Source organism: Xiphophorus hellerii, chromosome 24 (assembly GCF_003331165.1).
Source record: "Xiphophorus hellerii strain 12219 chromosome 24, Xiphophorus_hellerii-4.1, whole genome shotgun sequence".
NCBI classification, from domain to species: Eukaryota; Metazoa; Chordata; class Actinopteri; order Cyprinodontiformes; family Poeciliidae; genus Xiphophorus; species Xiphophorus hellerii.
In genome coordinates, this window is record NC_045695.1 from 11,993,628 (window position 1) to 12,006,555 (window position 12,928).

The 12,928-nt window shown below is 42.9% G+C and overlaps 1 protein-coding gene and 1 long non-coding RNA gene across 3 annotated transcripts; both read right to left on the minus strand.

Moving 5' to 3' along the window:
• On the minus strand, window positions 1-5,997 carry LOC116715961 (uncharacterized). 2 transcript variants are annotated; one of them, XR_004338296.1, is made up of 4 exons: window positions 5,853-5,997; window positions 4,692-4,865; window positions 3,279-3,431; window positions 1-67 (listed from the first exon to the last, which is right to left on the minus strand). It is a non-coding gene; the product is annotated as an uncharacterized LOC116715961 (long non-coding RNA). The 2 variants fall into 2 exon arrangements; XR_004338297.1 differs by lacking the exons at window positions 4,692-4,865; window positions 5,853-5,997 and adding an exon at window positions 3,968-4,131.
• A 1,303-nt stretch (window positions 5,998-7,300) lies between these two features.
• LOC116715935 (NLR family CARD domain-containing protein 3-like) lies at window positions 7,301-8,560 on the minus strand (the record flags this gene model as incomplete). Its single annotated transcript, XM_032556706.1, has 1 exon — window positions 7,301-8,560. A coding segment is annotated over one exon (1,260 nt), but the record flags the coding sequence as incomplete, so codon positions are not given.
• Window positions 8,561-12,928: the final 4,368 nt, after the last annotated feature.

Consider the following 12,928-nt stretch of genomic DNA (forward strand, 5'->3'; position numbering starts at 1 on the left):
CTGCAGCTTCAACCTCTGAGGATCAGCAGGACACTGAGACCATTTTCTACTTCACAGAGATCAGAACCTGCAGAGAGAAGAAGGAAGGAGAGAGCAGATCAGTGAGTGTTTCCAGCCTCTCTCCAGCAGCAGTCAGTGACGCAGCACATCCACTAGATCAGGGGTGGCCAACCAGACAAAGACCAAGAGCCACATTTTTTACCAAGTTACCGCAAAGAGCCACATCATATGCATGGGAACACATGAACATCAACCCACCCCTTCCTCATACTCATACTTTTGCTCAGCCAGATTTATTGTAAATTTCACACACTATTTTAACACTACAAAGACCACAGGTCAGACATTTTCAACAATGAACACTGTGCACTTTCTCATGCAAACAAACTCTGTTTAACCAAATAAACAAACAATAATAGAACAATTTACAATACATTTTTCCTTTTATTATGTGCATTACATGTGTTATTTAATGGGACTTCTGGCATTCCTTGTCTTGAACAATCCTGTTCAGATCTGGCTTGTACTCCGTTGTTGTCACTCGAAGCAATTCTTTGACATGGATGTCGGTCAGAACAGACCGATGCTTCGATTTCACATGTCTCAGGGTAGAAAACACAGACTCGCAGACATATGTTGACCCAAACATTGACAGTATCTTAAGTGCAGCTCGTTTGACATTGGGATATTTTTCCATTGGCACATGTTTCCAGAACTCAATGGTCCCTTCCTTTAAAGCAGGTTTCAGTTGGTCCTCCTCACGAAGATCAATTATCTCCAACTGAGCCGCACACTCATCTATGACTAGCGGGGCTTTCAAACAGTCTGTCTCAGCATTAAATGGGTTGACAAGGAATGTAATCTGTGGCCTTTTCAGTTGTAGATCACGGAACCGGGCCACAAAGCTTTCGTGCAGGTTTTCAACCAGTGTTGCATATCTGGCTCTTTGCTTGTTCAGGGTGGCGCTGGTGACCTGCCCGCTGGCTTTTAGTAGAGTGGGAAAATGTGTTAAATTTCCCTTTTGAATGTGCGCCTTGAACAAATTCAGTTTGTTGACAAATGCAAACACACTTTGCACCAGGTCAGGCAGCATTTTTAATTTACCCTGCAAGGTCAGGTTCAGTTTGTCCAAGTGACACAGCATGTCAACCAAAAAGGCCAGATCCATAACCCACTTGAGGTCTGAGAGCTCAGGATAGACCTTGTTCTTCTCTTCCATGAACACTTTCACAGCATCCAAAAGCTGGAAGAAGCGAGAGAATACCTGGCCTTTTGACAGCCACCTTAAGGTGCAGTGTAGCGGCAGGTCACCTGGAAGCCCTTGTTCCAGCTCAGCGATGAGATTCTTGAATTGTCGGTGGTGAAGCGCATGTGTGCGGATGTAGTTGACGATTTCCATCACAGGCTTCATGACACTGTCTAAATTCAATGATTTAGACACAAGTTGCTCCCTGTGTATGATGCAGTGGAAATTCCAACACTTTGGAAATGTTTGGTCAGCTTTGCACAGCCCCACAAGCCCATTCACAGATCCGATCATGGCTGGTGCCCCATCTGTGGCTATTGCAGTTAGTTTCGCTATGGGCAGATTTGCTTTCACAAATGCATCTATCATTGAATCTTTCACATCTATGCCACGGGTTCTGTCTTCTAATGGCATGATATCAAGGAGTTCCTCTTTGATCAAACAATCATTTGACACAGACCGTACAAATATTGCCAACTGAGCCTTGTCTTGTATGTCACAACTCTCATCCAATGCAACACTACAATACTCACAAGCTTGAAGATCAGAGTGCAACTGTGACTGAATAGCCATGTTAATGTCTGATATTCTGTGCTCAACAGTGTGGCGGGACAGTTGGACCTCTGATACCATTCGTTTTAGTTTATCGTTTTCAGGAGACAAGATTTCAACAACGTCACAGAGGCATTTTTTAAAGAACTCACCTTCATTGTATGGCTTTTTGGCCCGTGCAGTGTTCCAAGCCAGTTGATATGATGCAAGCGTTACAGTCTCTGAGTGCTTTGTAAATTTTTGGAAAAACTTTGCCTGCTTTTCTGTCTGACTTTTCAAGGTAACCAACTTGTGTTTGCGAAGTTCAGTCCCTTTTGGAAATTCCTGGTCGATGTTAGCATGGAGTGAGCTGAAGTGGCGCTGAAGGTTTGAAGCCTTAAAATGCGACAAGGACACCTAACATATAAGGCAGAATGGCTTTCCACTACGTTCAACAAAAAAATATAAATTCTCCCACTCTGTCAAAAACGTCCTGTGTTCATCTTCATATTTTCGTTTTCCTGTGCATTTTTTCCCTGCCATTTTGAGCGCGAAAGGTTTACTCAAATGATTTTACTCTTACTGAAAAACTGCGCACATGCGCATTTGACGAAAATACCGTATTGCACTCAAGCGAAGCGAAACTTGGATATTATAGCGACCCTACAGTATGTGCTAAATGTTACTGGATGTTACGCTGTTTAGAGATTAAAATTAGAGTGTATGATTTCCCATTGTCCGCGAATGCATCAGGATGGATGAGAGAGCGAGGGGGCGGGGGAGTGAGAGTGAGGGGTGAGCGGAGGTTTGTGTGAGAGCAGATGGCGAACGACTGGAAAGAGTAAGGCTGCAAGAGAAACAAAGACTGTTTTTTGTTTGTGTTGTTTTTGCGTGGTTACGGCCAACAGTAATGGCGTGCTGCTGTTGCCAATAATTGACAGTTCATTGGACTACTTTTCGTCATTATTGCACGTCTGGCAGAATGCGACTATATGAACGTAAGAGCCGCATGGAACCGGTCAAGGAGCCGCATGCGGCTTCCGAGCCGCGGGTTGGCCATCCCTGCACTAGATGGTTTCCAGGCTGCAGTCAGACTGATCTCAGAGCTGTGACCAAGATGAACCTGATCAGTTGTTTCCTGTTGAACTGAGAGAACAAACAGATCTGAGATCAGATCTGCTGCTGCCACAGTTTGATGGATGAGGACCACTGTCTCTAGACATGTTGGACGGCTGGACGCTGGAGTCCAGCTGGACTTCCTGGAGACATGGACACAGCAACAACACTCATCTTCACACCAACACAAACACAGAAACACAGCAAGCTGCTGCTCCTCTGATTGGCTGATTGCTGTCTCTGTGTCCAATCAGGAAGCCTGAACCATTCTCCTCCCACTGAGAAGCTGCAGCTTTACTGGGAACACTGGATCTTTGCTTTGATGCTAACTGGGTTTAGTTCAATATGCTGACAAGGGATGGACTCACTACAAACATTTACTTACTCTAAAGTCTTTACAAGATTCTTCAGCTGCTGAACATCTGAATCCTTCAGGTTGTTTCCTCTCAGGTTCAGTTCTGTCAGACGGGTCGGGTTGGACTTCAGAGTTGAGGCCAAATAATCACAGCTGATCTTTGACAAACTGCAGCCATACAATCTGAATAAAGAATAAAAGATGTGAGCTGAAGCCAACAGGATGCAGGTTAACCAGTCCAACAGAACCAGTTAAAGATTCTCATCAATATTAATGCCAACAAGCTGCTGCTTCAATAAAGACCTGCTGACTTCAGAACCAGAACCAGAACCAGAACCTGGTACTGGGTCATGTTGTGTTGGAGGATTTTAGTCAGTAAAATCATTCCAGGTTCTGATCAAAGTGTTGAAGCATCAATCATTGATTATTGATTTGTTCCTGTCAGATTCCAGGAATTCACTTTTCTAGACTGGGTTGAATGACCTTTGACCTGCTTCACATGAGGGGGATTTCTACACACTGGGGGTCCGAATGCTGTCCTGTTCTGACCTCAGATCAGCAGGTCCAACTCAGTTACACAGAGGGACTAAATTAAACTCTGGATCCAAGTCCAGGAACAAACTCAGAAAATATTTATTAGAACAGAAGAAATTAATTTGATTTATGATCAATTATATATAATTATTCACAGAAATATTGATAATTATATAATTACATACATCAATTTCTCCAGTCTGCAGCCTTCAGTCTGTAGAAAACCACAGAGCTCCTTCACTACAGAATCTTCCAGCTCATTTCTTCCCAGGTCCAGTTCTGTCAGACGGGTCGGGTTGGACTTCAGAGTTGAGGCCAAATAATCACAGCTGATCTTTGATAAACTGCAGCCAAACAATCTGAATAAAGAATAAAAGATGTGAGCTGAAGCCAACAGGATGCAGGTTAACCAGTCCAACAGAACCAGTTAAAGATTCTCATCAATATTAATGCCAACAAGCTGCTGCTTCAATAAAGACCTGCTGACTTCAGAACCAGAACCAGAACCAGAACCTGGTACTGGGTCATGTTGTGTTGGAGGATTTTAGTCAGTAAAATCATTCCAGGTTCTGATCAAAGTGTTGAAGCATCAATCATTGATTATTGATTTGTTCCTGTCAGATTCCAGGAATTCACTTTTCTAGACTGGGTTGAATGACCTTTGACCTGCTTCACATGAGGGGGATTTCTACACACTGGGGGTCCGAATGCTGTCCTGTTCTGACCTCAGATCAGCAGGTCCAACTCAGTTACACAGAGGGACTAAATTAAACTCTGGATCCAAGTCCAGGAACAAACTCAGAAAATATTTATTAGAACAGAAGAAATTAGTTTGATTTATGATCAATTATATAATTATAATAAATATAATTATTCACAGAAATATCAATAATTATATAATTAAAATACCTCAATATCTCCAGTCTGCAGCCTTCAGTCTGTAGAAAACCACAGAGCTCCTTCACTCCAGAATCTTCCAGGTTGGTTTCGATCAGGATCAGTTCTGTCAGATGGGTCGGGTTGGACTTCAGAGCTGAGAACAGAGAAGTCCAGCTGGTCTCTGATAAACTGCATTTCTCCAATCTGAATAAAGAATAAAAGATGTGAGCTGAAGCCAACAGGATGCAGGTTAAAACTGAAATATGAACAAATAAGTAATAAAAATGTAGAAAATTAATTTCCCTGAATGTAAAAGAAACATGATGAACTGATTCTAACATCTGATCCAGTCAAACTGGTTTAAAGAGTCCAAACCAGCAGAACCAGAACATTTGATCAATAAAGAAACTCAAAGTTTTCTATCAGCCTGGATGAGTTGAGCTATTTCTGCTGGTTCCTGATCATCAGCTGGAGACCCGACTTGGTAACTGGATCAGAACCACTCAGTTTGTTCATTAATGGCCTTGGGTTCTTATTAAAGCTGCTGAAAGCCAATGGAGGCCATTATTTCCTAAGGAGACGTGACCTGATGAAGCATCATCACAGAGACGAGGCTCCAACCGACTGACAGCTGTCAGACTGAAGAGGACGGTTCCTCTCTGACCCGGCCCAACAGAACCACAGCTTCAGGACAAAGCTGAGGAACCTGCTGCTGCTGCAAACCTCACTTTCATTCATTTCATCTAGATTTGCTTTTCTACAATCAGTCATTTCTTAGATTTGGTCATTAATGATGATTTGAACTTGTCAGTGTTTGTGGCTCGACTCTGGAGGAACAACATTTCATTCTGGATGTAAAGATGAGAATCAGAAATGAGAAATAAAACAATCTGAATCTTTACCAAACCAAACTGAAACATCTCCATCATTAATTTACATCATTTGAATTATTTTACTCATTTTGTTCATCAGTAAAAAACATTTTAAAGTAAAAAACTGAAAAACAAAGTTCAATAATCTCAAAGTCTGAAATAAGAAAAATATAACATATAAGGTAAAAAGTTTTAGAGATTTTATTCTGACATTTAAACAGGTTGTTTTAAAAGAAAATATATTAGAATAAAAGCATTAATTAAACTAATGTTTAAAGTATAAATGAATGATTTTATTGTATAAATAAAGAAAACAAACCTCAGATTCTTCACTTTACTGACTGAACTCTCCAGGATCTCAACCAGAGGCTTCAGATCAGAGTCTCTACCTTCATTTATGAGGATCTGATTTATTTCCAGTTCAGTCAGATCTGGGTTGGACTTCAGAGCCGAGGCCAAAACTTCACATTCAGCCTTTCGGAGCCAACAGCCACCAAGTCTGTGATTAGAGAAGAAATAAATTCAGTTCTAATGAAATCAATCTGGATCATAAACAGACTAAAATATGATAACAGTGATGTCATCATCTGATCAATATCTGATCTTCAATTTACTGAGTTTGACCCCACAGAGAATCTGTGCAGTTCCTGGTTAAAGTCCAGGTTCTGGTTCTGGTTCTGGTCCAGGCTTCATGTCCTCAGACCTTCAGCTCCAGTCAGATGTTGAAGATCTTCTATCATCTGTGAAGGAAAGTTCAGTTTTCTCTGCAGCATCTGATGGAGCTGCAGCATCAGAGCCTCAAAGGAGCTGAAGCAGCTGATGAAGAGGCTGACTGAGCTGATGAAGGAAACTACTGGAGATGATGGAGAGGAGGAGGAACTGCTCACAGCTCGGACTTGGACTAGACCGTGTGGCTCAGAGGAACAAAGGTTTGGATGTTAGAAGAAATTGTTGCTAAACTCTTAAAGAGCTGAAGACCAAAACAGAGCGTTTGGGTCCAGCAGCATTTTTCATGGTGAAGCAGTGAAAGTTCTCCAGTAACTAGAAGAGGCTGGGATGTCTAAAGAGTTGAAGCTCATGTCTCTCCAGGTCTTCATGGCTAACAGCTTCAACAAAAGCTGCAGATGAAGAGTTGATGAGGAAAATGGTTCCAGCTCTGGAAGCAGAGTTCTCAGAGCTTTGGGAGGATCTGACAGAAACTAGGACTTTTTTTGGAGCCAGACAACAATCACCACATTTTGCTCTGATTTACAAACTCAGAGGAAACTAGTGGGAGGAGGAAAAGTTGGTTCACTAAGTTTCTAACTGGTTTCCATGACAACAGCAGCAATTATTGGGGTTATTTTAAAGTGTCCATCAAACCTAAACAGTGATTTTATAATTTAAAAAAAAGACAAAATCCTAAAAGGAGTAGCGGCTCAATGAGTGAAGAGGAGTTTAAAGTGTAAAAGTCTCTCTGGCTGATTGGATCTTTCAGACAAAATACATTTTTTTCTAGAGTTCAGGGTTTTCTATTCATTTAAACATGAAAACTGATAAAAAGATAAATATTTTTAAAATGATCAAAATGTCTAAAACCAGAAGCTGCAGCTGTCCTGGATGAGCTGAATGTTTAGATGGTTGAATGGCTGAAATAGTCCAGAGGATGAAGGAAGAAGTTAAAGACCAAAAACATCCAGAAGCAACTTGAAGAAGAAGAAGAAACAGGAGGACAATAGAGCTGAATCAGCATTCACACAATGAAAACATCTGGACTCACCGAGCCTTTCTGCAGTTCCTCACAGCTGGAACCAGTCTCCGTCGTCCATCTGGTGATGTGTTGTACTTCTCCAGGTCCAACTCATCCAGAACCTCTGACATCTGCAGCATGAAGGCCAGAGCTGAACAGTCAGTCTCTGAGAGCTTCTTCCCTGAATCCAGCAGCCGTTGGATCTCCTGATAAAATGAGACGTCGTTCATCTCCACCAGACAGTAGAAGATGTTGATGCTTCTGTCAGTAGAGATTCTATCAGTGTTCATCTCCTTCAGGTTGGTGATGATTCTCTGGATGGTTTCTGGACTGTTCTCTGTCTGACCCAGCAGATCTTCTAAGAGTCTCTGGTTGGACTCCACAGTGAGACCATGAAGGAAGCGGACAAACAGGTCCAGGTGGCCATTTTTACTGCTGAGGGATTTCTCCATGACTTCCTTCATGAACTCATCTAGAGATGTTTCTCTGTATTTTTCTCCCAGAAACGTCTTGATCACCTCTGACTTCCTGCTGGTGAAACAGTGGAGCATGTAGACTGCAGCCAGAAACTCCTGGATGCTCAGATGAACAAAGGAGTAGACGGAGATGTCGCACGTCCCTCTCTCTCTTTTAAACATTTCAGTGAACACTCCTGAGAACAACGCAGCATCTTTGATGTTGATGCCGCACTTTTTGAGCTCTTCGTCATAGAAGATCAGGTTTCCCTCCAGCAGCTGCTCAAAAGCCAGTTTTCCTAGAGACTCAATCAGCTTCTTGTTCTCTGGACTCCAGATTGATCTTGTCTTTTTTCCTCCATCATACTTTTCCTTCTTGATTGCGAAGTTAACCTCCAGGAATGCTATGTACATCTCAGTCAGAGTCTTTGGCAGTTTTTCTCCCTCTCTGGTCTTCATCACATCCTCCAGAACTTTAGCAGTGATCCAGCAGAAAACTGGGATGTGACACATGATGTGGAGACTTTTTGATTTCTGGATGTGGGAGATGATCCTGCTGGCCTTCTCTTCATCATCTCTGAATCTCTTCCTGAAGTACTCCTCCTTCTGGGGGTCAGTGAACCCTCTGACCTCTGTTACCATGTCAACACACTCAACAGGAATCTGATTGGCTGCTGCAGGTCGTGTGGTTATCCAGAGGAGAGCAGAGGGAAGCAGTTTCCTCCTGATGAGGTTTGTCACCAGAACATCCACTGAGCTGGACTCTGTAACATCAGTCAGGATCGGATTGTTCTTGAAATCCAGAGTAAATCGACTTTCATCCAGACCATCAAAGATGAACAGAACCTGGAACGTTTTAAAGCTGCTGATTTCTTTGGTTTTAGAAAATAATTTATGAATCAGTCCTAATAAGCTGAACTTTTCTTCTTTCAACATATTCAGCTCTCTGAAAGTGAATGGAAATATGAAATCAATGTTCTGGTTGGTTTTGCCTTCAGCCCAGTCCAGAGTGAACTTCTGTGTTAACAGTGTTTTCCCAATGCCAGCCACTCCCATGGTCATCACTGTTCTGATTGGTTCATCTCTTCCAGGTGGGACTTTAAAGATGTCTTCTCTTCTGATTGTTTCTTGTTTCCTGGATGCTGTTTCAATGTGTCTGACCTCATGTTCCTGGTTGACCTCTCTAGTTAACCCCTCTGTGATGTGGAGCTCTGTGTAGATCTGGTTCAGAACGGTTTGATTTCCAGCTTCAGAGAGACTCTGGAACTTCATCTTCAGAAACTCTTTAAGGTCAGGCAGATACTGACCAACAATATCTGAAGAAAGAAAGAAAAACAAGCAAAATAAAAACAATTTTCAATATTCTAACAAGTAACTGGACTAATAAAGTGGCCAGTTTGGTTCTTCTTCATAAACTTCTATGAATAAAACATAATTCAATAATTAGAGAAAACCCAATGAAAGTTATTCCAACGTCAGTCTCAGGGCCGGCCCAAGGCGTAAGCAAACTAAGCAGCTGCTTAGGGCCCCAGAGCCACCAAGGGGCCCCCTCAGTGGAGTTGATTTTGTTTTTTATAACGATTAATATGTCATCACAATAACAAAAACACACAATTTCATAAAGAAGTGATTTGTTTTTACAATATATTTGATAATGTATGTAGAAATTGTTGTTTTCTGGCAGATTACCGAACTTTAAAAAAACCTGACCTGCCAATTTTGACCGATAAGATTTTTCTTTGTCTGAAATTTAGCTAAATATAGGAAGAAAGTCAGTGAGTTTGCAACAGTGGAGTGAATATTGTTAACAGTAAACATTCAGACATGACCTTGTGGGCCGGTCTGTCAGTCAGACCTCTCACTGCAGAGCAGAAGAGGACAGAGGCTGATTTTTAAACCTTTGGTGATGAAAATAAGATCAGATGAGCTTCACTTGTAAGTATTAGAAGATCACGATCCCCCAAAATTAAAGAAATTGGCCCCCAGAAATCGACTGGCTGATAAATGTAACCTATATTATACATGCATAGGATATAAAGCAAACAGCACCATCAGAGATGCAATAAGTTTATAGCAGGTGAGCGAATGATCTAATATTTTAACTGTTGATTGCAGCCAGTCCACATTGTTAGCAGAAACAAAGGGCCCCAAAACCAAAGTTTGCTTAGGGCCCCATGGAGGCTTGGGCCGGCCCTGGTCAGTCTACAACATCTGTAATCTGTAGTCTAGTCTATAATCTTCTTTTGTCAACCACCAAAACCTTCAGGATGCAGCCCCATTGAGTGAACTGGAAACTCAGTCCCTATCTGACTGTGAAGTGTCTGCAGGATTAGCAGCACATGATGCTTTGACCAAAGAGCAGGGTGGTTTTTGTGTTCAGCTAACAGTTATTTTGCAATTTGAGAACGTGTAGACGGAGCATTAAAAGTCTGGCAAACTCGTTAATGTCACTTTCTATTGAAACATAGAAACCCTTAGTTGCACAGTGATTGTTAGTAAAACATAGCTGAGTTTAACTAATGTTACCTTGTATGTCACTTCTGACAATATAAAAAAAAAATTTTTTTAAATTCCCTTCTCACCCCCCGCGGGTGGTTCTTATCCTCTGAGCTCGGGTCCTCTACCAGAGGCCTGGGAGCTTGAGGGTCCTGCGCAGAATCTTGGCTGTGCCAAGGACTGCACATTTCTGGACTGAGATGTCTGATGTTGTTCCTGGGATCTGTTGTAGCCATTGGTCCAGTTTGGGGGTGACTGCCCCGAGGGCCCCGATGACCACAGGCACCACTGTGGTCTTCACCTTCCAGGCCCTCTCCAGTTCCTCCCTGAGGCCCTGGTATTTCTCTAGTTTCTCGTGCTCCTTTTTCCTGATGTTGCAGTCGCTTGGTATTGCTACATCTACCACAACGGCTTTCCTCTGTTGTTTATCCACTACGACAATGTCTGGTTGGTTCGCCATTACCATTTTGTCGGTCTGGATCTGGAAGTCCCACAGGATCTTAGCTCTGACGTTCTCCGCCACCTTTGGGGGTGTTTCCCACTTTGATCTTGCACATCTGTGCAGTCCATGTTCTGCACAGATGTTTCTGTACACTATGCCTGCAACTTGGTTATGTCGTTCCATGTACGCTTTCCCTGCCAGTATCTTGCACCCTGCTGTTATGTGCTGGACTGTCTCAGGGGCCTCCTTGCACAACCTACACCTTGGGTCTTGTCTGGTGTGGTATATCTGGGCCTCTATTGCTCTGGTGTTTAGGTCCTGTTCCTGGGTGGCCAGGATGAGGGCCTCTGTGCTGTCCTTGAGTCCAGCTTTTTCCAGCCATTGGTAGGATTTACTGATATCAGCCACTTGGGTTATTTGCTGGTGGTACATCCTCATGTAGGGGCTTGTCCTCCCATGATGGTATCTCTGGCACCTCAACCTCCGTTCCCTGTTGTCTGAGACATTCACTGAGCACATTGTCTGTTGAGGCTTTGTCCCTGATGTATTTATGGATCTTAGTTGTTTCATCCTGGACTGTGGTTCTCACACTCACAAGTCCTCTGCCTCCTTCCTTGCGGCTCGTGTACAGTCTCAGGGCGCTGGATTTGGGATGGAACCCTCCATGCATTGTTAGTAGTTTTCTAGTCTTAATATCCGTGGCTTTTATCTCCTCCTTTGGCCAGCTAACTATTCAAGCAGGGTATCTGATTACTGGCAGGGCATAGCTGTTTATCGCACGGATTTTGTTCTTGCCATTGAGCTGGCTTCTCAGGACTTGCCTTATTCGTTGGAGGTATTTAGCTGTGGCTCCTTTCCATTTGCTTGTGGTATACCTAGGTACTTGTAACTGTCCTCTATGTCTGCTATTGTTCCTTCTGGGAGTGAGACCCCTTCTGTGCGGATGACCTTCCCCCTCTTTGTGATCAGCCGACCACACTTCTCTAGTCCGAATGACATCCCAATGTCCGTGCTGTAGATGCTGTAGTCGATGTCTCGCTCACTCTTGGCATACAGCTTGATGTCATCCATGTAGAGAAGGTGACTGATGTTGGCCCCATTTTTGAGTCGGTATCCGTAGCCAGTCTTGTTGTTAATTTGGCTGAGGGGGTTCAGGCCTATGCAGAACAGTAGCGGGGACAGAGCATCTCCTTGGTATATGCCACATTTGATGGACACTTGTGCAAGTGGTTTGCAGTTGGCTTCAAGGCTCATGGCTCATCGAGTTTGCAATGAAGGCTCTCAGAGTCCTGTTGATGTTATACATCTCTAAGCATTCAATGATCCAAGTATGCAACATTGAGTCATAGGCTTTCTTGTAATCAATCCAAGCCATGCACAGGTTGGTGTGTCGGGTTTTGCAGTCTCGGGCAAGTGTGCGGTCTACGAGGACCGTGTTTGGCTCCTCTGCTATTTACACCGATACCTTTCTGTGCCGTGCTCATGTGTTTATCCATGTGTTTGCTTATCTTGGCCGCTATGATGCCTGACATGAGCTTCCATGTTGTGGAGAGGCAGGTTATTGGTCGGTAGTTGGGTGGGACTGGACCCTTTGATGGATCCTTCTGGATTAGGATTGTCCGCCCTTCAGTTAACCATTCAGGGTGAGTCCCACTTTGTAGCAGCTGGTTCATTTGGCCTGCCAGTCGTACTCTCACCATTGAGAGTACACCTTAGCTGGTTGAGTGGAGAAGAGCCGGTTAATCCTTCTGGATTCATTCTCCCTTGTGTATCTCTTTAGGCGGCTGGCCAAGGCTTGGAGCCTCTGTTTGGCCGTTTCGAGTGCTTCAGGTATGGGCATCTGCCTGTACTTTCTGGGTACTGGTCTTTTCATTGTACCCTTGTGGAGCTCTGACAGTTGGCTCACTTCCCTCCTTGTTACCTTGATTTTAGCCTCTAACCGTCTTTTCCATGGTGGGTATTGGGTCTCATGGCTGCTCTTATAGCCAAGTAATATATATATATATATATATATATATATATATATATTTCACATGTTCATCCAAATGAGCAAGATTTTCCAGGATGCTTTCTTTGAATTGTTCTGAATATTCCATACTCTATGTATGGAGATATTTTCATTTTCCTCACTCTGTTTTTTCACAAGTTTGTGTTTTAAACACAAACCTTTGACAATCTAAATTTCTCTCACTAGTGAAACACATCAGTCTGAGTAATTCTTCAAAGTTTGCTAAGAATCTGAGCTTCTTTGTTTGAATAACACCAAATAAAAC